This window comes from Lytechinus pictus, chromosome 5 (assembly GCF_037042905.1).
Source record: "Lytechinus pictus isolate F3 Inbred chromosome 5, Lp3.0, whole genome shotgun sequence".
NCBI lineage: Eukaryota > Metazoa > Echinodermata > Echinoidea > Temnopleuroida > Toxopneustidae > Lytechinus > Lytechinus pictus.
Window position 1 is genome coordinate 49,442,400 of NC_087249.1, and position 24,317 is coordinate 49,466,716.

General features: G+C 36.9%; 1 protein-coding gene across 3 annotated transcripts; it reads right to left on the reverse strand.

The window, feature by feature from the left end:
- Positions 1-14,528, reverse strand: LOC129261150 (transcription factor AP-4-like). Of its 3 annotated transcripts, XM_064099145.1 has the most exons (6): positions 13,711-14,020; positions 13,414-13,546; positions 8,455-8,608; positions 7,783-8,043; positions 6,665-6,808; positions 1-6,079 (listed from the first exon to the last, which is right to left on the reverse strand). In XM_064099145.1, the coding sequence occupies exons 2-6, from the start codon at positions 13,485-13,487 to the stop codon at positions 5,546-5,548; spliced, it is 1,167 nt and encodes a 388-aa protein (XP_063955215.1). In that variant the 5' UTR covers positions 13,488-13,546; positions 13,711-14,020; the 3' UTR covers positions 1-5,545. The 3 variants fall into 3 exon arrangements, with proteins under 3 accessions (XP_063955215.1, XP_054755181.1, XP_063955214.1); XM_054899206.2 differs by lacking the exon at positions 13,414-13,546 and having other exon boundaries at positions 14,016-14,528; XM_064099144.1 differs by having other exon boundaries at positions 13,414-14,019.
- Positions 14,529-24,317: the final 9,789 nt, after the last annotated feature.

Sequence of the window (24,317 nt, forward strand, 5' to 3'; positions counted from 1 at the left end):
TCGTTTTGTACAATTTATGATTTTTTTTATCATTTTATTTTGTCAGATGTTGTTGTAACACAAAATGTCGACACAATATTACATCCAGCACACAGAGAACCTGTAAGGGCTTTTGGGAGAAATAAATGTACTAAAACATTTCAAAAGTTATACGGTCATTTGCATATTTTGCAATAGGACTATGTAACAGGGTATATATGTGGATAACTGCGTGCAGGGCATAGGGATTTTGGTTAATACCATACAGAATCAAAATTGGCATCAAATATATTAATTCTGGAATGTAAAATTACAACTAGGTAAAAGGAGTTATATATCAAACAATTTCAAACTTAAAAGACAAATGTGGGAAAATTGGTTTTCATTAAAAGTATTTTTTTTCTGTTGAGATTTCTGTGTTGAACTAGTGCAGTTTAACGCCTACAAATATTTATATAAAGACGGACTGGTCAGTTCAATAACATTAAAAAAAGCATAATTTATACTCTTGTCTAGTATACAATTATGCACTTTATTTATGTCACTGTTAATTTATGCATGCCAATCTATAACTTTAGCAAGATAAAAAAAAATCCAGAACCATACATATATTTTGTGCAGTATTATACATGCTTTTTAAGTTAAATAATAATTTTGACAGATAATGAATGAATTTCAATGGAATGATATAATCTCTTTACAGTAATACAATGCAGTCCCTGTTTTGGGTATATAAATAAGATTACAGTAATGGAATTTATCATTTCTTGATTAAATACATTTTTTTTTTGGTTTTCCTTTTACCCCTTATATCACTGGGGATTCATAAAAGTCACTGTGCCTGGAGTAGAAACAAAGAGTCATTTATATCTCTTTTTTTTTCAAAAATGAAATGCATAAAAATGTTCCAACCTTCAAAATAAACAATTTCATTCCATAAGTTATATATGAACAACAATAGATTACTCTCTTCATGTACAATACACAAATGAACAAAGCGTATATACCGACATTATATGCCATGTACAATAAAAATACAACAGTAACACTATCATGAAATATATCGGTCATTTTTTCCATCTCGGACCCCCCCCCCCCCCCCCCCATTTGCAAGGTGCTACATAACATAGAACCCCAACTACAATTAACCGGAATAGCAGCAAGTTTAGCGCTCGATACATATCCCATAAATTGTAGAAAAATACAGTGTTATATTTTTCAAAATACCATTAACTGATACAGTTCAATTGAGATTGACATTTCAAGCTCCCCAACTCCCCCCCCCTAAAAAGAATACTATCAGTATTCATTTAAAGCATTAACAATTAAATCAATATGGACAATTTTACACTTCCTGTTGGAGTGTTGGTATGTACAAGGAAAATGTGTTGTTTTTCAATGCAGCAAGTTTACAAGAGGCAGTCCGAGAGTAAAAGGGATCATTAGCTATGTAGCACCCGCTTCATTCGAAATATGCATTTATATACAGCAAAATTGTGTTACACCACACACAAGGCTTCAAAAATGTTATGCTACTAACAGTGTATTTAGTGACAAGACAGAGGCTTTATATAGTTAATGAATTTCATTTTTTTCCTCTAAGAATATTATTTTTTGAGAGAAAAAGGCCAGAAATATTCCAGGACTAGTAAGGCCTGTATTACCAGGCGAAGTATTTAATCGGAAGTCTAACATAGAATACAAATGACGAGAATGCCTCTTGGAACACATTTTCCAGAGATGAGCATCTTTTACAAAGTGTATTTCAGAACTACCTTTTAAAAGAAAAATTGTGTACCGTAACAAGTCATAATCAATGTTAACATGATTGTCCAATCTGATAATCTACTGATAAACTCCCCAAAAGTCTAACACTACAAAAGTCAATCTCTTAAAATATATTCTTTGGTTTTGATATGTTTGTACGGACAGGGGAGTGGGAGAAATAGATCTATATGTAAAGAATAAAACATAAATTTCTTGGAAAAGGGAAACGTGGGGTGGTACAACAAAAGCAATAAATAATATCACTTATCTTATAAGTCTACCAGTACATCAGCTGCTTTTTTGAGCAAACACTAGATACTTTTGACATTTGAAAATTAAATACATGGGGATAAGGTACCTCAACCCTGTCAACTTTACTGAGTTTCCAAAAACACGTACGAACGAAGAAAGTATTGCAAGTACCACCGATGAATACATAAACAGGAAAAAGTAATAAATAATCACATGGAAATAAAGATAATAGTATAGAGGGGGAGGTATTTTTCATTCAAAATTCATTATCCTTTTTTGCTCTTAATACAAATATTCTTTTTTTTATGTCATGATGAAAATAAATGAGTTTTTGAGATGACAATTAAACATTTGAAAAGAAAGCAAAATATTTGATATAAAATTCTATCGAGACAGCAATATGGTCTTTTTCCCATTTTCGAGTGACCACATTGACATGATAAAGGCAATAATATGGACCGTGAAACTATTCATCACATCCAAAATCTAAAGTCTTCATCAATAAACATCTCCCGAACCCAGATACGATGTAAAAATAGAGACAAACTGCAATCTTACTCCACATAGAACTGGTATCACAAAACAGAGAAACACGAAACAGCCTTTGTACAGTATTTACAATACAAGCTTATTCATTTCTCAGCTATTCTACCCGACTTGCTATGAGTTTTTAAGTCATTTTTTCTATTTGCCTTCATCACTTCATCTATTCACTTTTATTAATTTTTTGCTTTTGTATTTTTTTTGTTTGGTTTGAGGCACATGGCACTACCTGCTTTTAATAGGTAGTAGAAATGCATTCCCTTATCACAAACTCCCTTTTATAATTCAAATATACACTAAGTCTATATATTCTACTGGCAGTGTTTTATCTACCTACAATAAGGACTAAGTCAAGTTCTATAACTATTTCTGGATATTTAATTTGTTTTTTAAACAAACTTTTTTTCCTTCTATTTTGAGACTATACTTATTGGTGGGTCACTTTGCATTGAATTTAGCATGCTTTACAGCATGCAGAAAATGTAATATCACAGGATATGTTGTAACATAGTAGCACAGAGTTGGTGAAATCAACAGAGGAATATGGCTAACCTAACATTACAACCAGAACTACTTTCTTTTTTAAGAGTCTGGCTCCTCCCACAGAGTCCAATACTGCAGAGTACAAGAGAGAGAGAGAGAGAGCTGGACCCAAGTGACAGTGAATGTGTAAGTGAGAGGGAGAGGGAAATGAGGGGCTTATGCCTCATTTCCCCCCATATGGAAGTGGCACCTTCCTGCCAGTGATGGCCCGAAAGGAAGCCGGCCATGAATGGCTGTCTAACAACACCATGGAAAATTACAGGCAAGTTGTCAGTCAGCCAGACCAAGCTAAACTAGGGGGAGCGCCAGTTGTTCCAAGGCACTAATCCAAATTCAGTGTGTCATCGCTCTCGCAGCGTGACTTTTCAAAAAATGAAGAAAAAAAAATTGGGTGTGAAATCTGCAAGATAATGCTCCTTTTTTCTGACAGTGAGAGAAAAAGTAAACAGGGATGTAGAACTAAATTGACACCACTTAAACAAGAGAATTCGTGAAAGTTGCAAGATTGGTTCTAAGGTGGCGGCATTCTCCAAATGACCACCTGGCCACTAATGAAGTAATTGCAACAATCTCTACAAAGATCATCTTAATCAAAGCAGCATATTAATGTGATAGAATCGACTAATGGGATGAATCGATATGATTCTAAAAAAGCTCATTTGTTTTCAAGTTCTCATGCAAAAGATGAAGAGAGGACAAGAAATGACACATCCAGCTTCGATGCCTTGTCAAGAGGAATTAATCCCGTCTGTCACAGAAACTTGAGCATGTGCCTCCCCAAGTTCAGCAACATCGGTTTGAATCACCCCAATCCAAACGGAACGCTTTCCGTCAGGGGGGTGAGCAGTGAACTCTGGGAAGGTCAACAAGACTTGTCCCCAGGCCAAGTTCACAGACAGTATCATCGGTCCAGGGAGTAGGGAAAGACAAAGATATAGAGAAGAGAGAAAGGTTATCATAGTTACTAATGCACCCCTTACAACTTTCCATGAGCGATTAGCGGTACCCCTCTCAGCTACGTGAGTCGTCAAGCAGGGGTACAAGCCAGGGAGAAACCGCAACCTCGCTGACGAAGGCACAGAAACAAGATGCCTGTTGCAAGACCAAATCAACATACATCATGTAACCCGATTCTAAAGGTAGCAAGACTTTGTCTTCGCTGACCCAATCTGGCTCCAGGTTCTTTGTGTACAAAGGCAAATTGATAGAAACTGTTAACCCGTTCCTAACGCTCTTGGCAAGTTATCAAAATATTCTGATGTGCTAATCTGTAAAAAAGAGGGTTATCATAATCAGCCATCAAGCATTGCTGTCATTAGTTGTCCTTAACCTATTAAAACCTTTTTTCAGTCAGGATATCCCAAACTCGTTGTGCCGCAAGTAAATACTTCTGTCATCTGTTTCCGACAGGAGATTACCAGGTGCCTTGCAAATTGGCTTGCGAAGCCTTTGTGTTGCTTATCACTTCTAATCCAACTAATTGAAGGTTAGCTTTATACTGCTTAATAATAGAGGTATCCACATTCATTTTACAGTCTGCTCAGTTTTAACTGTACAATGATGGGAGTTAATTCAAATCTTGCATGAACAAAAAATTAAGAATATACTCTGGTTGGCATATCTCTTAAAAAAAAAAAAAGAATCAGCAAATTGCATACTTTCCTTTCAAAATGAAAACAAAAGACCCCAAAAGAAAGTCAACCTTTATAGCACTGAAGGTAAAATTTGGCACAAAATAAGGTTATGAGAAATCCTTCAAATTTACATTTAAATCATACGACGGAGAAGAGAGATACTTTGTGCCAAGACTTATCTTGTGAAGTTCATGATTAGTTTAAGGGCAGTATGATGAACCTCAAGTAATAATTAATACCCCATTATATCAAAGGCATCCTTATCTGATAAGGACTTTGTTTCCGGCAGGAGGAGGGAGAGAGGCGGTGGCACCAGCTGCCAAACCGTTATCTGGGAATTTCCCCTCTTCCCTGTGGTCTTTCAGTTCAGGACAAGGAAACTGAAACCAACAAGGGCCACTTCCTACCGGACGCCAGACTTCCTCCAGTTTCCTGTTCTGGCAAGATACTCTATCCCTGGCAAGCCAAGCCTGCTACTGGGCTTAGCTCTCACATTTACAGTATTAATGAGATGTTTTTTCTTCTTCTCGAGTTTCAGTCATAAAGTGGCACTATCACATGCTCCTAACGGGATCAACCGTTAGGACAGAGGCCGATTTCAAATGCGACTTTCTAAACCTCTTGAACAAATAAATTAAAAAATTCAGACCTACTCTCCAGTCAACTACATACATGTACTACTTGTAGATATCGAGTGCACCATAAGCTACAGAATAAATATATGTCAGTGACAAAATAATCAAGGTAATTCCTAGTATTGTACAGTCCTCGCTCTTTTTTTTCTTTATTTTATGTTTTTTATACAGAGATATGATACAGAGCAGACCTCATGACACGATAATACTTGGTCTTGCGGTGAGCTTGTCGAGCGGATGCACAAGTTCAATTTTGATACCTCGACCCTTTGTGTACTCTGACACTTTCCTCTCCTCCAGGCTCTCCGATTTGAACCGCGACTCCGTCTCGCGGATGACAGATCGCTCATCCGCTCTTCGCAGGATGTCGTCGCACTCGTCACGCCCCTTCCGCGCCTCGTCCTCCGGGGTCGGGGTATGGGACGGTGTCTGGACAGGGGTGTTGCCGGGCGTCGGTCTCTCGCCCTCCAGGTGTCTGATGGCCTGGAAGATGGTTTCCAGATTCTGCCGCGACGTCGAGGTGGTCGGCGTCATGATTGGGGCGGGTGTTGTGATAGGGGCGGGCGTTGTCATGGTGACATACGGGTATGACATCATCCTCACCCTATGCTCTTGAATGCGAAGCTGTTGCTGCTGCTGCTGCTGGTGGAGCTGCAACTCGGCCTCCTCGTGCCGCCTCAGGTCCTCTGCGAGACTCGTAGTGGCAGGCACTTCTTCCGGTTTCACCTTAAACAAGGAAATGACAAAACCAAACCCTTTCAATAAGAGCACACTCCAAATTGCACAAGGACATGCATGCTAGAGTTTAAAAGTGGATTTTATAAAGCTTATTGGCTAACATTTATCATAGACTTCCTGTCATGACATGTCAATTCCAAGAACAGGATTGATATCCAAAACCACAGGAGGAAATTACAAATCTGCGATGCACTTGCAAATGCCTGCACATGTATGATACATATATTCCATTCCCTGATTCTGTACTGAAATCTATTTTCCTGTGAAATGCAGGGTTTAATACTGAGGATTCTAATTCAAATAAGATGTTATGCTGTAACTCTAAAGACTGAAAGATGTGGCTTCAGAGTTTCAAGATTTGGAAATATAATCCAATAAATATGTAAGATAGAAAGTATCAAAATTAAAGGCACTGTTGATTGTTTATTATCAATAAGTATTACAGATAATTTCATTGTTAACACCACCTTTAATTCTCTCCTCTGGTTAAAAAGAAAAAGAAATGAATCCCACTTTGCAATTTATAAAAAAATCTTCAATTTTGGCAACCATTAGAGACTCAATTGAGCATACCTTCTTTGAAATCTCCTTGAGTTTCTCTGGGTAAAGTTGAGATTCTAGCGTTCGATTTCTCTCTTCGACGACCATGCGGTAGTGCCTTTCACGGTCCAGCTTGGCCCGAAGGTCCATGATCTCACGATGGTTGTCTTCCATAATCTGAAAATAAAAAGGGTAAACTATCAATTCAATAGGGTACCGGTATTCCAAAATGTACAGATTCGATAACTTGAATTTGCACGGCTGGGGGAAAAAAACTGACTTGGGTTTAAATTAGTAAATCTGGTGCTAACTTATAAAATGCTTTCAATTAGGAAAAAAATGCAAAATAATTTGATTTTTTTTTTTTTTTTTTTTTTTTTTGGGGGGGGGGGGGTTGCTAAATTCAATATTCTTGCTATTCTGGACATGCTAAATGACATTACATTCACTATGGGTCAATTATAACATTTGCATTATATGTACATGCAGAGAAGGTGAGAGAAAGAAAGAGAATGTAAGAAAAAGAAAGAGGAAAGAGATGGAAAGAAAGAGAAATATAAGGTAAGAGAATCAAAGAGAACAAAAAAGAGAGAGAAAGAAAAGGAAAGAGAAAGAAAGAGAAGGAAAGAGTAAGAAAAAGGAGGACAGAGAAAGCAGTGAGAGATCCAGGGGGTGTACGATTGGTGTCAAGCAGAGTTCAAAACATAAAGATGACTACTTTTCTTGGTGTCTCTGTTGTGACAGGCTTTCCTGTTTGCTCTTATCAGTCAGGGTTCCTCGTCTTGTCACCACTGACCTATCTTTCACACACTAGTTTGTGGAACCAGAACCTGCATGTTCATTCTTAGCAGGTTAGGATCCAGGAATGAAAATCTAAAGTTTAAATTTTGGCACTTATTGTGTTGTATTTATCACGGCAAGGGTTATGGAAAAGTGAGAATCCAAAAGCAAAGAGGGCTTTGTATGAGACAGACTACATGGAGGTGAAAGAATAACTTGTTTAGAATAGGCATAAGTTTAAAGAAGCATGAAGAATCGTAAAGAGAAGGAAACAGTAAAAGATAAAGAGAGTAGGAAGGGAACCGAGAATGAGATAGAATGGGGGGGGGGGGGGATCTCAACCCTAAACAATCTACTTTTTTAAAACGTACCTTCTTAGAGTCCAGCGGCACAGAGGCAGTGCTCCTTGTGTCGTCGAACGACTCCGGACTACCGATACCTTCATCCATCATACTGTCGTAGCGCTTCCGCTTCTTGGGAGGTATGGGCGACTCCGGGTCGCTGTCCCCGCTTCCTCCATTGCTCTCGTACTTGACCAAGACCCTCTTGAGGTTCAGCACCTGGCTCATGAGGTGCGTCTTCTCCTGCTCCAGGCGGCAGATGTAGTCCGCCGTCTGCTGCAAGATGGCGGCCTGTAAGGTAAGATGGGTGTAAAATGCAAAATATGAATGAAATCAACTACAGTAGTATGAATGAAATTGTTGACAGATTCTGGACAATTCATTCTGAAAACTTAAGGTTTGTTTCACATTCACATGCTAAACTTTGATTTCAACAAAAAAAGTATGAGACAGTTGTTCTGTACAACTTTGTTGCTGCACAGTCGAAACTATAAAGGTGTATGATGTAAAACAATATACTTCTAATAGTTTGGCAAATTGTTGAAGAGTAAAAGATATAGATGGGGAGAGAAATTTTGAATTATCATGTAATATTCTAACTTTACACTGGAATACAAAACAATAATAAGAAGATTTCATGTGTCGTATTTCAACATTTGTTTTTTTTACAAATTTAGTTAAAAGTGAGTTCAGCAAGTTTACCTTGCTCAATTTCTCTCCTTCATTGTGTGGAAGAAGAAGTTTGAGTGACTGAAAACCGGCATTGATGCTCTGCATACGCCGTCTCTCGTTGCTATTTGCGATCTCTCGTCTTATACGCTTCTCGGCTTCTTTGGGTGCTCCAGATGGAGAAGGGCTGCAAAGAGAGAGAGAAAGAGGGGAAAATACTGGTAAATCTAAATGAAATTGATTCAAATGTACTTTGTGAGTTTGTTTAGTTAAAAAAGATAAAAATATTCACAACACACAATTAAAAGAGGTCAAATCATTTGCGACCGATGAAAAACAAAACCAATTCCTGATCAAATTGCAAGATCAAAAGAGAGGAACGATTTGCATACTTTTGACTTTGATGCAAACAGGCCTTTAATTTTAGTATTTATTCGGGCAAGGCTGCTTTTCCTAGATGTATAATGCTATAGGAAGCATTCTATATTCCAGCACAAATGGGAAAAAAAATCTGAAAGGCAATGAAGAGCGGTACTTAAGCCTATCAAAATTTTTGACTGTGATGGTGACCTACTCTACCATGCGAGGTTGCCTGTACATAAAGTGAAATCTCTCTGTAAAATTACACAACTAAAATAAGAATAAGGGTCACAATGTATTTGTGGACAGCTACTCTGCTCCAATCTACAATATTCAATTAAGAGAAACCGACAAATGATTCCTTCAATCCTTTTCCAGACAAGTGATCCTCCATGGCATACAGATGTCAGGTTTGCTTGAGAAGAAATAAGATTTCATCACTTAAATTGTAAAATTTCAACATAGGTCTAAAAATGTTCATCAAGCAGCCAATGCATAATTTGTACCTTGATATAAATGCATTTCATTGTGTTAATTCTTATTGTAAAAAGAAGAAACAAACAAATAAATAAACATACCATTACAAAACTAATAATACAAAAAATAAACACCTTCAGAGCTCAGACAGAACAAAATGATAAAAAATTTATGATGTTAAAAGTTTGGGAGGTACATTTTCAAAAGAACGATGCACCAGTATGCAATTTTTTATATATTTTTTTAACTTAATATTCCAAACTTTCATGGATGGCAAATCTTTTCATGAAAACGAAACTAATATAGCTCATGAAAGAAATGGGCCCTAAATGTACTCTAGTCCAAATTCTGAGCATTCTTTTCCTTTTGTCCTTCTGACACCAACTGTATCATCAAAAGAAAAGATTTCCAAAGGCTAAGGATTACCTGCAGGCACACAATGAGTCTTGAGGATTAGGTGGGTCTGATATGCTCTCAGAAAAAAAAGGGTCCCCCAAATTATCATTGAAATTTCAATTCCATGAAAAACAAGAAACCTTAAGTTAAAGGAGTCAAATAGTTTTATGATATCCCTTGTAATGTAGTCCTATGTTTCATTATTTTGGATTGAATAAGAATATTTAGAAAATTAAATGTCTGACAGATCTAGTCCAAGGAAGTTTATTAAAAATTGGCAAAGGAAACTTACAATGTAGTCTGCAGGCACAGACCTTATAAGTTTTTTTTTTGTAATTTGCATAGTCACATAATGCAGAGTCTGAAGTGGTGAGACTAGACAGTGCCTGCCTCATATTTGAGAGAGAGTCTAGTCTTCATTTTCAAGACATGTAATTTATTTAAAATGGCATATTTGAGTCTGAGCCTGCAGACTACTTACGATGTAGTAAGCAAACATTGACCTTCTTGTCTTTGTACATGTATATATATTTTGGTAAAAATATAACAGGCCATCAACATACACACATACACACATTTATACAAAATAAAATAAACAGCAAATGTAGACCTGCATGCTTCTTTTGGGTGAAAGCTAAGGACGCACAAAATAAAAGAAATATAGGATGCGCAACTGGCTCGCCGGAAAACGTGTGGGTACCACATCAGACATGATTCACGGTGACGTTACAACAGTCGCTTGGGTCAGGCTAATTAAATACATCCCTTCGACTTGTCATCGATTTGCCATCCGAATGAGTAGGCAGGGGAAAAACTGTCATAGAGAGGGGGGCCAGGTGGGGGGGTATAAAGTATAAACGCATACATGTGTATTCAAATTTCCTCATGTAGGCCCATAATTAATATTAATAACATGAAAATGTCCCTCTCTCAACTGAGCATCTAATATGTAAACATACCCTGTAGGTCTTTTATGTAAACAAAGCCAACTTTCAGTTTTACTGTTTTCACTCTAATAATAGACAGAAAACATTTTTTTTATATCATTTCATTTACCTCGCGCTATTTATAACCATGTTTTCATAAATCATAGCCTTCATGTTCCATATCTATATAGTGACCACATATTTCCATTCATAAAAGCAGGCCTACACCTTGACATACAATTGATTCAAGCGACATGTATGAATAAAATTATCAACAAATTAAATTAAATTCATATTTTACATAACATATGGTGTTACACTGATATTTGAATGTATTTACAAATTCAATCAATAGCCTACAAAAAGCACATTTGCATCATCAAGGAGGCTAGCGCCTTGCATCAACAGCAAAACGAAACCAGTCCCCCTCATTGTGTAAGCAACATCCGACCCCTACACATACAATAGTAGAACCCCTTGCCCAGGCCTTTTGGCTCATTGCCAACTTTGGGCAGCTGCCCACAAACTCTCCTCCCACACACACACACACACATAAAAAAAACATGCTCTGCAGCAGTATAGTGACTGACACACACACACACACACATAGTAGAATGTACACACAATACCAGACATGGAAGTACATAGCATTCCAGACAGTTCTCCTCTTCTTGTGTACATGTACCGTAGTTGAATGAGGAACTAGTACGGTACTACTAACAAATCATGTGATTTCGCTTATGGGTGGAAGTAGTGGTGTAAATTAAAAACGGTACTTGTATCCATATTTTAATTTGTTAGTAAATGTCTGGCTTCACGAAAGTGCAACCATACAGTGCCTTGTTAATTTCTGAGAAAAGACAATGGATTCAATTTCAATTCCAGCAATGGAATAAGGAAAAACAATCTATCTGCAGGTTATGAATATGACAAGGCATGTAAAAAATATGGAAGAAAATATTAAATAAACCTCTCTCATTTCCCCACTCTATTTAATCTAGGTCAACATGTCCAAATACACTAAGTAAACTGAGCATAATTTCGAAAACAAAAATAAATTTAATTATTTTGAGTTGACAAGTTCACATTTTGGGGGGTTAAAATGTAGCCCAGATATTCAGCTACAAGTACAACAAACCTGAAATTTCAGGACATTCACAGAGCCCAACCATCTGCAATTGGAAATCGCCTCAGTCAATAATGAAATCATGAAGTCAATCAAGTCTAAAGCTACAACAGTATTAAGTATGTAGGCTAATTGATCAGGCTCAACAGTTCTTAACCCTCGCCCCTCCCCATCCAAAAATTAAACGAAAATATTGACGGTGAGAAATTTAATATTGAAACCTCGCTCAGCATGTTGTGTATTAAATACATGTAGGGTCTAAGCTCAATCTACGATTTGATATGACATTTAGGCCTACCAAAGTGTCATTAAAAGTCAAGTCTAGAATACTTTTTTGTAGGTTTTATCATATGGAGCTGATAATACTAATAGCTCCATGATTTTGTACAAGGTCTATGGGCTCAACTCAAATATGTGCATTGACCCAATGAATTAAATCTTTCAAAGACCTGTGGATAAATACCACACTTTAGACAGACTTGAATTTACCCCACCACAAATAACTGAATAATTTAAATTCTCAAGAAGAAATATAATTCATAGACTAAAAAAAATAAACAAAAATGAACACACAGGGCTGATCTGGCTGCTTTTCCTATGTCTAATTCTTGTAATTTTTCCAAATTAAATTTTGTATGCATACACATGTACTATTATGCAACTTGCAAGCCTAGATCTACATTTTATGTAATTTACAGTACAACCTTGAAAGCAAATTAAATATGGATTGGACTGTTATGGAAATGACAGAGATATTTTCACAACATTTGGGGGCTTGAAGTTTAACTGAAGGTGAAAAGGTACAGCATATAGTTAATAGTATACATTTCTGAAAGCACAGTTGGGGACTAGTTCTATGCCAAGTATTGGACAGTGCAAAATAAAGAATAGGGTCTAAAATTACATGTATGAGAGAGCTATAATTAGAACATTTATAAATATATAAGAACCCAGACAAAACCTATCAAAATCTCCATGCACTTCCAAATAAAACGCTCTCTCCTCAAACCTTCATAACATTAGCAGTTTCTTTTAAGTTTTAGTCAGGGTTTACTTCTAGTCACTAATTGATATAACTCGACTTAGTCATTAGAAATGTAGATTAAAGTACAGTAAAAATAAGGAGTACGCATAATGTAAAACAATGATTGTCTGGAAATGTGTAACCTATAAATTTTCTCTCATTTGCTGACTGCACTCAAGTCCCAAGTCTAAGCCATTGGTGTAATTTTTTCACTTTTTACTACAAGAAAAGGCAACCTAGTTTGAGACGTATATTTGAGGAAGTAAATATTATATGACTAGAGGTCTACTGCAATTATTGATATTGAGAATCTTTAATTTTCATGGAGCAGATATCTGAGTTGAACAACCACGTGGTTCGAAACGCACAATAAAACACATTCCACACCCAGACGCTTGTTGTCCATTTAGATGACGTATTACAAGCGAGATCAGCATGCAAGGCATTGTACTGTTTCTGTATACACACACGATACACTTACACAACAGAACACGGCGGGGCTCATTTGCATGAAACCCACCCACGCAAATGCGGTGTATATCGCGCGGAGCTGGGTGGCCCCCGATTACGAACCACAACACAGAAACACGTGCCCGGCATTTAAAAATTAAAAAAATCACATAAAATCTGCCGATGAAACAAAAACCATTTCACCGATGTACAACCATAGTCAATATACTGACCTACGGAAATAACTCAATTTTCGTTCCGCAAGCACTGTAAAAACATCCAAAATATTGGCCAACAATGTATCCATGAATTTGAAAATTGCCAGATGTGGCTGCCCTGGCCAAACGAAGTCGGAGGTGGGATCATCTACTCGAACCGGCGCCGGCGGATGAAGAAAACATGATAAAGCGCCTCTAGTTACATCAATATGCATTTCTCAAAATAATTAATGGAATTCTAACACACGAGCATTCTTAAAACAATTATTTCTAAAAAAAGAATGGATTAATAAAAGCAACAAAGCCTGTTACAAAAATGTTAGACCACGTGGCGGACGAGACAATCGCGACTCGCTCAGCTGGATCTCACACCAGCTGATCAGTCGATCGAACACCGCAAAAATATAAAAATAAAAACACTGTTTTCTCAACCGATAATAAGATAATTATCTAAATTCATGTTTGTTCATGTGTTTGTGCAGCAAACAGCTTAAAATATGATTAGAACACAGAAATCATAAATGAATCCATCCATTCATAATTCAGAGGCCTGACTCAGCATCTCGGTTTGCCGGCGAAAAAATAAAAACGCAAGTTTGATGAAAAATACAACTCACCTTCCACTTGGGCTGATCATGTCGTTGGGAATTCGCAAAGGTCCAACAATCGCATCTTTCTCTGGTTTCAATGTAAAAAATGCCATCTCATAGAAGTGTGACGTTTTGAAGTGAAAGTCGATTGCAAAATGCTGTTTTTCCTTTCAGAATTTTCACAACAAACGCTGCGTGGTCAAAATGTGTACAACCTGAATGTGTGGCATTGTGGCGGGAAACAGCTGGTCACAGTCAGCTGCGAGTATGTCAATCTCATAGTAAAAATTCATCCGCTTACCATAACAAATACGTTTAAATATATAAAAATGCATTTAATGGCAAGCCTTTGTCATCAGTATTTTTCCTAATAATTTTCATTATGAAATATTTATTTCATATCTTTATACAACACATTAATGAAATTTTAAGAGAATAAACATTGCTCTATATTATCAGCCCACGAATATTTGATAGTATTGCTGCTATCCGTACGGTAATCAGCTGACAGTTGGCATGGCGCGAGCGTTTTGTAAATGTGTCAACAGCTGCGTGAAATTCTTTGCCGCAGTACGACAAGAACATAGACAATCGGAAGTAAACAAATAATAATGAAAATTCGCTAAATCAGTAAGATTAAAAGTTACTTCAAAAGTCTATTGCGATAAAATGTTTGATAGTAAAAGTGTACTTATTTAGCTTTAAATATTTCCAAAACTGAGTTACGATGCAATATTTATATCGTTAAATCTACAATTCTCCTAACCCTCAGTGGGCGGAGTTTTCGTCAATGGTATGCATCAATGGCCAATCGTCTTTCGAGACAGGGATCTCGTGTCAATCATTGATATATTTAGCTCTTGCACCATTGACGGTCTTTCCTGAAAGATTTTGATTGGTCAATGAGGAGGGCGGGTATCCCTGGCCACTTCGAGTTGTGCGTAAATTTACTACTATTTCGTAGTCAGGTAATATTTTCCTTTTCTATGCTCTCGTATTTCATATATGGTAAACGAAAAGTTTTCATCACAGTAAAATTGGGTGTGAAACAAATAAACAGACAGATTAGGACAATTATAAGATGATGTTTAGGAACAACGCTCGAGAAACCAAAAACAAACAAGAAAATTATCAAAACAAAACAATAACATGAGCAACACAACGGCGTGAACAAGTTTAATGAACGCCTAATATCAATCATAAAACAACAACAATGTGATTAAACTCGTTTTAATACCCGGCCCCTTCACGAATTTTTTTAAATTCCAGGTAGATCTATAGTCATTTGCAGATCTAACGAACTGATAGGATACATGAATAATAATAATAATAATAAAATCGGTAAACGTTATATTTCGTAATTGTGTCCAAAAGAAAATCACAAGCAAACTCGGGGGGGGGGGGGGGTAGGCGGTATACTTAGAGGTCCAATCTTTGATAAGAAAAATATGACAAGGAATAATTACTCTAATCACAGATCCAAGGGCAGCGACCCTGTGTCCTTGTGAATGTGATGTTAAGTAAATGCTATGGAGAAATATTCAGGATGAGGCGGGTCGCTAGTCTAACCAAACCCTTTGATCCCCACTGTTGACTTCTAATTCAATGTGTAAATCAGCGCTGTTTTTCGTTACAATTTTGAAATAATGTTTTATGGATATAAGAGGTAACGCAATGGGCTGGGCCTCAATAATTGTTTAAGCCGAATGATCATGGCGTATGGGGAAAATTTTCGATTATATGTGAGCGAGCGAAAATTTTGACCTAAATAAAATCTATTTTTGTAAAATTCTAAAATAAAAATTAAGAAAAAAATCCCCCCTTTCCCTTTCCTTTTCTAAACCCCTTTAGTAGTAGAACTTTTTTATTTGGGGGGGGGGGGGCACTATGCCTAAAAGCCCCCTCTATATGCGAGTGCTATGTGGGAGAGAATGACTTTTGCCCCGCCCCCCCCCAAAAAAAAAATGACAATAAGAGAACATAAAAATTGAAAAGAGCGGTCCTTGCTTTAGTTTATCCTTTTATTAGATAATTAGTTCTTTCATGATTGTTTTCTCGGATTTTATGCTTTCAAGGAAATTGCTCAAGTCAAGACAGTCTTTATTCTCCCATATCATATCAATTTACAATTAATCAATTGTTTGACTAATTTTGTTTAAATGTTGGACTATTAGAGGGGCAGATTCAGCACTGTCCAATTAGTATCTGACTTAACAAATAATGCGAGCGCGAAGCGCCATTGAATTTTTATTCACATTTAGACTTGAAAATGGGGCATGATGAAGTTTTTAAAAAGCGCGAAGCGCGTGGTAAAACATGCGTTGTACTGCATGTGACTTGAATATATATACGTATATTTTAAACGCTATCTTCGTGAACAGAATGTATATCTCATTAAACAGACAATACGAACGCCAAGCAAAAGCCGATGTTTTTATTATTTTATCAATTCCTCCCCTGCCCATTTCCCTGATTTTTCTGTTCATTTTTTTCCTTTTCTTTTTTCTCTCTCCACTTCCCTTTTCCTCTTTTTCTGTTCTTGCTCTTCTTCCTTTTCCATCATTTCTCCCTTTTATCTTTTCAGATTCTTTGCGCCTCTCCATCTGAAGATCCCGAAAAACAAAACGCTGTCCAAAATTTTTTTTTTAAAAAGATCAAACTCTTATCCATTTTGATTGTATTAATAGGTTCTAAAAATTTGTTTCATTGTTGTATTTGTTTGTTTGATTGATATATCGATGAGGTCGATTGGTGATTGATAAATCATGCCTTTACATGTTCTATCTTTACTCAAATTCACTGTTTGGCGTAAATCCAAGCAGTGGGGGGGGGATGATAGCAATACTATTGACCTGAAATTCAAAATTTGGGGGATACCCCACATCGAGGGCTATGTATACGGGGGTATATAATAAAATTGTGTACATAATACTAACATCTTTCTGTTAAAGGTCTATGACGATTTCATCAATGGCCATCAACATTGGAATGATTTGTTGTGATATAAATTAATTAATTGCAATCAGTAACAATATGCGAGCGAGCGAATCGAGCGAGCAAATTTTCAGTAATTGGGAAGACAAAATGGTGTCCTAAAACCTGTTTTAAAGTTTTGTGTAATTATCTCATCACGGGCAATGTATACGCAGGTATACTGTAATGTGTAATTTATACTACCATCTTTAAGTAAAGGCCTATCACGATTTTCATATATAAATAAATAAAAAATCAATATGCGAGCGAGCAAATTTTCAATTGTTGGAAGACAAAATGGTGTCTAAAAACCTCTTTCAAAATGGTGGGCCACATTTACGTATGTAATGATTATACCATCTTTCAGTTCAAAGTCTATCACAATTTTTTTTTTCGAAGGCCATATTTCAATGGATTTATTGGTATATAAAGTAATGAATGTCAGTTAATATCAATATGCGAGCGAGCAAATGTTTAATACAGTAGTTAGAAGATGGAATGATGACCAAAATCGTCTTTTAAGGGGTGTATACTTATTGGAGAAATGCAGAGAGTGCGCGAGCATTGAAAAGTTTCTTCAGTCGTTGAAATGATGTGCACACATTTCAGACGATGATAAAAGGTGATTAATCAAATAATTAAACTTTGGAAGGAAAACAAAAATCTATATAAAGAGTAAATAAGTATTTAACAGTCCATATTTTGTTCAATGAAACTCATTCGCACACTGGCTATATAGGAATGAAACAAAAGGGATAATGCTTATTTGGATTAATAGGCCATCACAGATCATAATGTAAACTTCCGTAGCCGCGTGGAAATAGCGCAAAGATGCGAATTAAAAGGAAAATATTGCACAGAGGAAAGACTTTGAATGATCTTTAAGGTTATATCGGGAGATGATGCAACATTAAAAATATGGAACAAAGTTCATATTTGAAATATTCATTAGATTGTAATGGAATTAATGTGACTTAAAGTCTCATATAAACGGATGAAATAAGTAAACAGTGGCATAATTATGCTGAGATTATGCTCTTCATGAATTCCTTTTAAAAATGTCCCTGTTTGGGGTCAATATATACAAAAATTTCAGCTCGCGCTTCGCGCCCGCATTGTTTGTTTAGCAGTTTAGTGAGACAAGTACGTAGCATGATTACAAAAATTTGCTTATAATGTCCTTTTTTAGGTCTGAATATAGCAAAAATTTCAGCTCGCGCTTCGCGCTCGCATTATTACACTCAGTAAGATACATATTCGTTTAATGGCACAGTCTTTAAAATGTCCCTATTAGGTCAGTATACATGGCAATTGAGCACCCACTTTAGTGACTCAATTTGTTTTTGCTAGTGTCCTCCCCCATGCCGGCCCACGGCACGCCACTGACTGTAAAGTTATTGTTGTGTTTCATTAACGGCATTGATTTGGTCAATAACATATAGGGTAGGCCTATGTCTATTATATTTTGTACAAATTTTATTATTTCCCGCTTCCACATGCTAATATAATAGGATAATGACCCCCAATGTATTCAAAGGATGTTTTATTGGTTTATGGTCATATTTAAAAGATATTGGTATCATAGAATTCATTTGTAGAGGTGCTGTGGCTCAGTGGATAAGTTTCCGGACTGTGAACCACAAGGTCCGGGGTTCAAATCCCACCACAGCATGCACCAGCCGGTCCTTTGGCAATGCGTTTATCTACACTTGCCACTCTCGACCCAGGTGTAGTAAATGGGTACCCGGTATATAGGAAGAAATTCCTTGAATGCTCGATGCGCCCAATCAGGGTAGCCGTTCTAAAGCCGGGGTAATAGTATGCAGCGCTTAGAAACATTTGTATAAAGCGCTATATAAATGTTGCATATTATTATTATTATTATTATAAATGGACGTGGTAGGCCAATAACCGTACTCTCATGAGCTAAACATAGGGATATGCCCATAATCTTCCAAGACTAGATTGAGCGCGGGAGCGAGCGACCGCGCGAGAAATTTCACAATTTTAAAATGCAAATGGGCAAATTTATGCACTTTGACCGCATTTAAAGATGTATCCACGCATTAACAGTACTATTAATCATTTGATGATAAAAAATATCGTTTCTGTCTTGAAAAATGGGGGGGGGGGGTGATTGTACGTGCCACCCCATCCCCTCTCCGAAAAGTGCTCTCCGAAAAGTGTGGGGGATGTTTCCCCTACCCATCCCCCCGGATTTACGCCCGCGCTCAAATTACTTTCTTTGTCTTTTCAGTCATGATCACTCGACAGACTCCCTTCAAGTCATGATTAAATTACATAATCTTCTCTATCCGATAGGAGACAATCCGATTAAAAATTATGTGATTTCAATTCCGGAAGCAAACTCGCCATTTTACGATCACTCGCTCGCTTCTCCGAACAAATTTATTATTCATGAGCGTTCGCGGGCACTTGGCATGCATGTGCATGTATAATAGGTCCATGAAAATAATCTACGCACGTTTCGAGTTATAAGTACAGTCAATATACAATTCGTAGTACCAGCAGTACATTGGATGTCTGAAATGTCAAGTTTTGCATAGATTAAGTCTGTCTGCTCATAATGAGCCTGGTCGCATAGCAACGAGTTGGGTGCAAATGAAGAACTGTGTTGGTGAAGCTGTCGCTCGGAAATGTAGGTACGAGTTCATCATGTCCGATGTGAAATAATCGTTCTATTCCCCACTTTTTCATTGTTAGCCATTAATATTGACCTCTATTCGGTGGAAAAGGTGTTCATAAGAATGTGGTAGTCTCCCCCCATCATAATTGGTTGAACATTAAATGCCCGGATTATATGAAAAGGACTATTGTTTTGCAAAATAACGTATTGCCGTTTAATTTCTCATTTCTTTCCTCCACGCCATAAGTGAGCGTTTGCACTTTATATAAGGTTACAGATAATTTTCAATTTTTATTTCTTTATTTTAGGGAGGGATGTTTTTTTTTCCACTTTGTATATGCTCGTTATATTTCATTTTATATCAGGGACAGACCCATTACTGTCAAACTGGGGGGGGGGGGGATTTCATTCACATCTGCCCTGTTCGATAAGCTAAACATGCTAAGAGCTCGGGGTTTTTTCGGTGGGGAGTTAAGTTCTACATTGGGTATCTCATTGGGCCTGGATAAATAATTCGAGCGCGAAGCGCGAGCGGTATCTTTTCATCAATTGACTTAAAAATGATATTCTTATAGGACATTTTGTATTTAACAAAAGAACAAGATGCGTATATAAGCCAGGGGTGGATCTAGCTTTTTTTCGGGGGGGGGGGGGTTGACCAAAAGGACCATCACCGGCGAGCTGATTTATTTATTTATTTTGGTATTTTGAACCCTGTATAGTGATGCTGACCTGGCATCTACCAACGCAATGGAGACCATAAAAGGGAGTCATGATAACGTGTTTCCTGCGTCCCCCCTAAAATCTTTGGATGATATATAACTTTTTTTTGCTTGTCAAAAAATTTTGGTGGTCCCCCCTAAAATTGTTGGCTTCCGCCGCCAATGATCTATAGTAGCTGACATTGTTAATGTACTGACCTGCAAAAGTACCCGTTGACTCTAGACTTGAATAGAATCCATGTCTCACCAATAATAATGCTAGTGCGAAGCGCGAGCTGAAAACTAGATATTCCAAGCAATGGTTAGGCCTAACTAATTTTGATTTTCCTCCCTGAATCCTGGACATTCTAAGCACTTTTTGTTATCATGAACAATATGCGTAGGCCTATATCTTACTAAAAATTTATGTGGGCGCGAAGGTGAGCTGAAATAATAATTAACAAACATACCTGAAAAGATTTCTACTTGTAGTGACTCAGTTTATTTCATCAATCAAATAATGCGAGCGCGAAGCGCGTGCAGAAATTTTTTGAGATTCTGATTGAAAACTGGAAACGTTAACCACCATTTGCAATCATAGATAGGATGGGTATCAAAAACTCGAGCGCGAAGTGTGAGCTGATTTTTTATACTTAGATTTAATCCTAAAACAGGACAATGGAAAGCTATGTAACCATGAACAGGATGAGTATATTTCTAAATAATTGACGCGACCGCGAAGAGCGAGCTGATTTTTTTTCAGACATGAAAACTGATGGACATTCAAAGCATGTTTTGCAATCATGAAGAGTGTAGGTGTGCGAGCGCAAAGTGCGAGCAAAAAAAAAGATTTTCCGACCTGAAAACTGGACCTTTGGTAATCATGCACATTATTTTTTTTTTACTTCGCAGCCCAAACATGAGGGGGTTTAAAGTTTAAACCCCATAACACCCCCCTCGTAGATCCGCCACTGTAATCAAACAAAATTGTGCGAACGCAAAACTAGAGCTGAAATTTTGATATGTAATTAAACTGACAAGGCAAGTGCGGAGCGAGCGGATTGTTTATTTGTCAAATTGTTTCATTTCCCAATTCTCCCACTTTTTTTTCTTCATTTCCTCTTCTTTCCCATTTTTTACGCAGCCAACTTAGGGTAGAGGGGCGATGTCTGCACCCCCCCGGACCCGGCTACTAGTATGTGTTATGAGCAATATTGCATCTATGATTGGCAAACTGTATACACCAATCAATTAATTTCTTTGAATAATTTTGAAAACTCGTTTTAGTGGCTAGTAGGTCACTGTGTGATTGATCAAAAATTATCCTGAAATTATGGGGGTTATTAACGCCTATACAGTGCGTATCAAAAAAAAAGTTTACACCTAGAAAAAATCCTGTAAAATTATACATTTGTAATATCTTGAAGATTTTTCCAAATTTAAAATTGATACAGATCCATTTAAGCAAATGACGATATAACTGTCGAAAAAATATTTCTGCTTAAGTGAGCACCACTTACTTTTGAAAAGTTAGTGAAAAATGATTTGCGCAGAACTTTCAATTAGTTATGTAAATAAAAGTAGACCTTAATCATGAAAAACACGTGGAATTTAGCTAGTAAAATTTATTTGAATATATCTTTTACCTTTTTTAACTTGTTTCCTTGCCCAAAACACTTCGAAGAGTGACATTGCACCCCACCACACTCCCCCACACACCGAGGCTATCGTGACAATATCTGCTTTACACGGAGCTGTAATTTAAATGAAATGGCTTAGGCTTGATTTCCATTTTGTTAATCATTGTCAAGCTTGTGAAAAGTGTGGAGAAACAAGTATTAAATGAAAAAATGATATGCAAATTAACCCACTTTAAATGATAAAACTTTGTGAAATATGCTGGAGATGTCTGATTTACACTTTTTTTCAGATTCAGTTTTGTCCTCAGATCCAGCTAGCTGGCACAAAAAGGGTAAAGGTTGTGCTTACTAAGTGTTGTTGGGTGACAAACTTGTTACAAAATGCTTGAATGTATCCGTTTTATTTCAATCGACTAAAAGTGCAAGGGAAATAGATGAGAAATGTTTCGCAGGGTAAGTTTGATTTTGCCCTTTCCCCTTGGCACAGCGTGAAAACGAGCATTTCTGCGCAAACAAATATCTGCGAGCTTTACAAGAATGGACAGTGCTCACTCAAGTGTAACATTCTGTCAAAACTTTTACTTTCATTAGATAGATGAGACCAAAACCCAAGAATATAAGTGAAAAAATTACCCACATGTTGTATACTTTTTAATTCCCAGGGCTTTTTCAAAGTGTAAACTTTTTTTTGATACGCACTGTATAGCCAAGTCCGATCGCAATGAATATTGTGGTTCTTCTTGTTTGCTTATCGTTAAAATTCGACAAAATGGTCTCAATGGAACTGGTCGTCTGACCAAAGAGTTACAAGCACAATTCTTTTGTCTGACATGGGCCCTGAAACCTTCCCCTCTTCTTTTATTTTAGTTTGAATTCCTCATTCATTGTATTTTTACCTTGATTATGATTTTATGATTTAATAAAACATACAAAATAAAAAAACTTATGCCCCATAGGCCATGCACTCAACCCGTCCGACATTCTTTTCTCCTCTCACGCTGCACTGGTTGTGGTCCAATATTTTTTTGCACACGGCACGCTCTATCGATACATCTTTAGCAGTTTAGGGTTTGGGTTTTCCCAGGTACAAAAATAGAACATATTTTTTCATTTCCAAAACTTTCAACACAAAGATCATAATTTTCTATGTTGTCAAACATTGGGAATGTTGTTTGTTTTCGGAGTTATGTAGGCTTATATTATGGAAATTCGGAATAAAACAGATATTATAATAAATCGAATGTATATACGTATAGGCCTAACCAATGTGACGGTGGAAATGATGTTCGACCCCCAGAAAAAAATAAAAAGGGTCGAAATCAATCGAATCATTGGTTACAACAGGAAAGTGGGAATTTAGAATATAATTATTTTTGCCATCATTTTGGTAAGGCACATGCATATCCAAGAACTAAATTATTTATCTATTTTTTTGTTGTTTTTTGTATAACCATTCCTTTGAAGATCTCCAAGAAGAGTATTCCCTTAAAAGCAAATAACAAAGTAGCCCCTATATGACATCCTATCGGATAATACATAGGCTCAAATCCTTGGTATTAATAATTCAAAATGAGAAAAATTATGTTTTGCAGCAACAATACATCGGTCATAAAAGGAGTTAATCGAAAGTAGATAAAGTCAAGTTTCTTTTGAATGTTGGGAGTTCTTCGGGACTTTCCCATTTTTGGTCTCTCGAGTCCGAGTCACAATAAGCCTTTATCTCAGTCTATTAATAAATCGAACTAGATTATCTATTTTTATATACTTTCGCATATACATTATTGTTGAAGTCTGTTTCGGTATTGTATAGTGCGACTCTACACAGAACTGGCGACGTTCCGGTGAGGGGACATCGTGCCCCCACTTCTTAACTTTCTTTACAAAATTGTAAATTTTGGTGCTCTTTTTATTTGCTATAATTATATTTTTCGAGGTACAGTCACAGGGCAGCATTTTCTTTTTCTTTTTTGTTGTTTATAATAAGAGCACTTTCCAGTTTAAAGGACTATAATATAAGTCAATGTGTCTCCTAACACAATTTAGCCAAACCGCAGGCTGATTCCCCCCCCCCAAAAAAAAAAAAAAAAATTTAGGCGAACTTCTTTTCAACCCTGGTATAGAGGCAACATGCAGTGGGGGAGGGATGGGGCACTGTACCCCACTTTCTATTATTGCCCAAAAGGCCAAATTCACCTTAATACAGAAACTGCCTTTTCCATATCTGTTCTATCAGTCTGTGCATGTCTGTTTCTCTTGTTATAATGTACGTTCTAAACAGGGGTGGGTCCAGGATTTTCCAAGGGGGGGGGGGCATTTTTTTTACATTTTCACATTACAACTTGTAAATGTGCCTCTCAAAGGCCCCCCC

Excerpts from the sequence above, each read along its gene's own strand:
- LOC129261150 (XM_064099144.1), bottom strand. The coding sequence starts at position 13,613 with ATGCATATTGATGTAACTAGAGGCGCTTTATCATGTTTTCTTCATCCG. Across the intron at positions 8,044-8,454 it reads AAGGAGAGAAATTGAGCAAG|GCCGCCATCTTGCAGCAGAC; the intron begins GTAAACTTGCTG and ends CTTACCTTACAG. Across the intron at positions 6,080-6,664 it reads TCAAGGAGATTTCAAAGAAG|GTGAAACCGGAAGAAGTGCC; the intron begins GTATGCTCAATT and ends TCCTTGTTTAAG.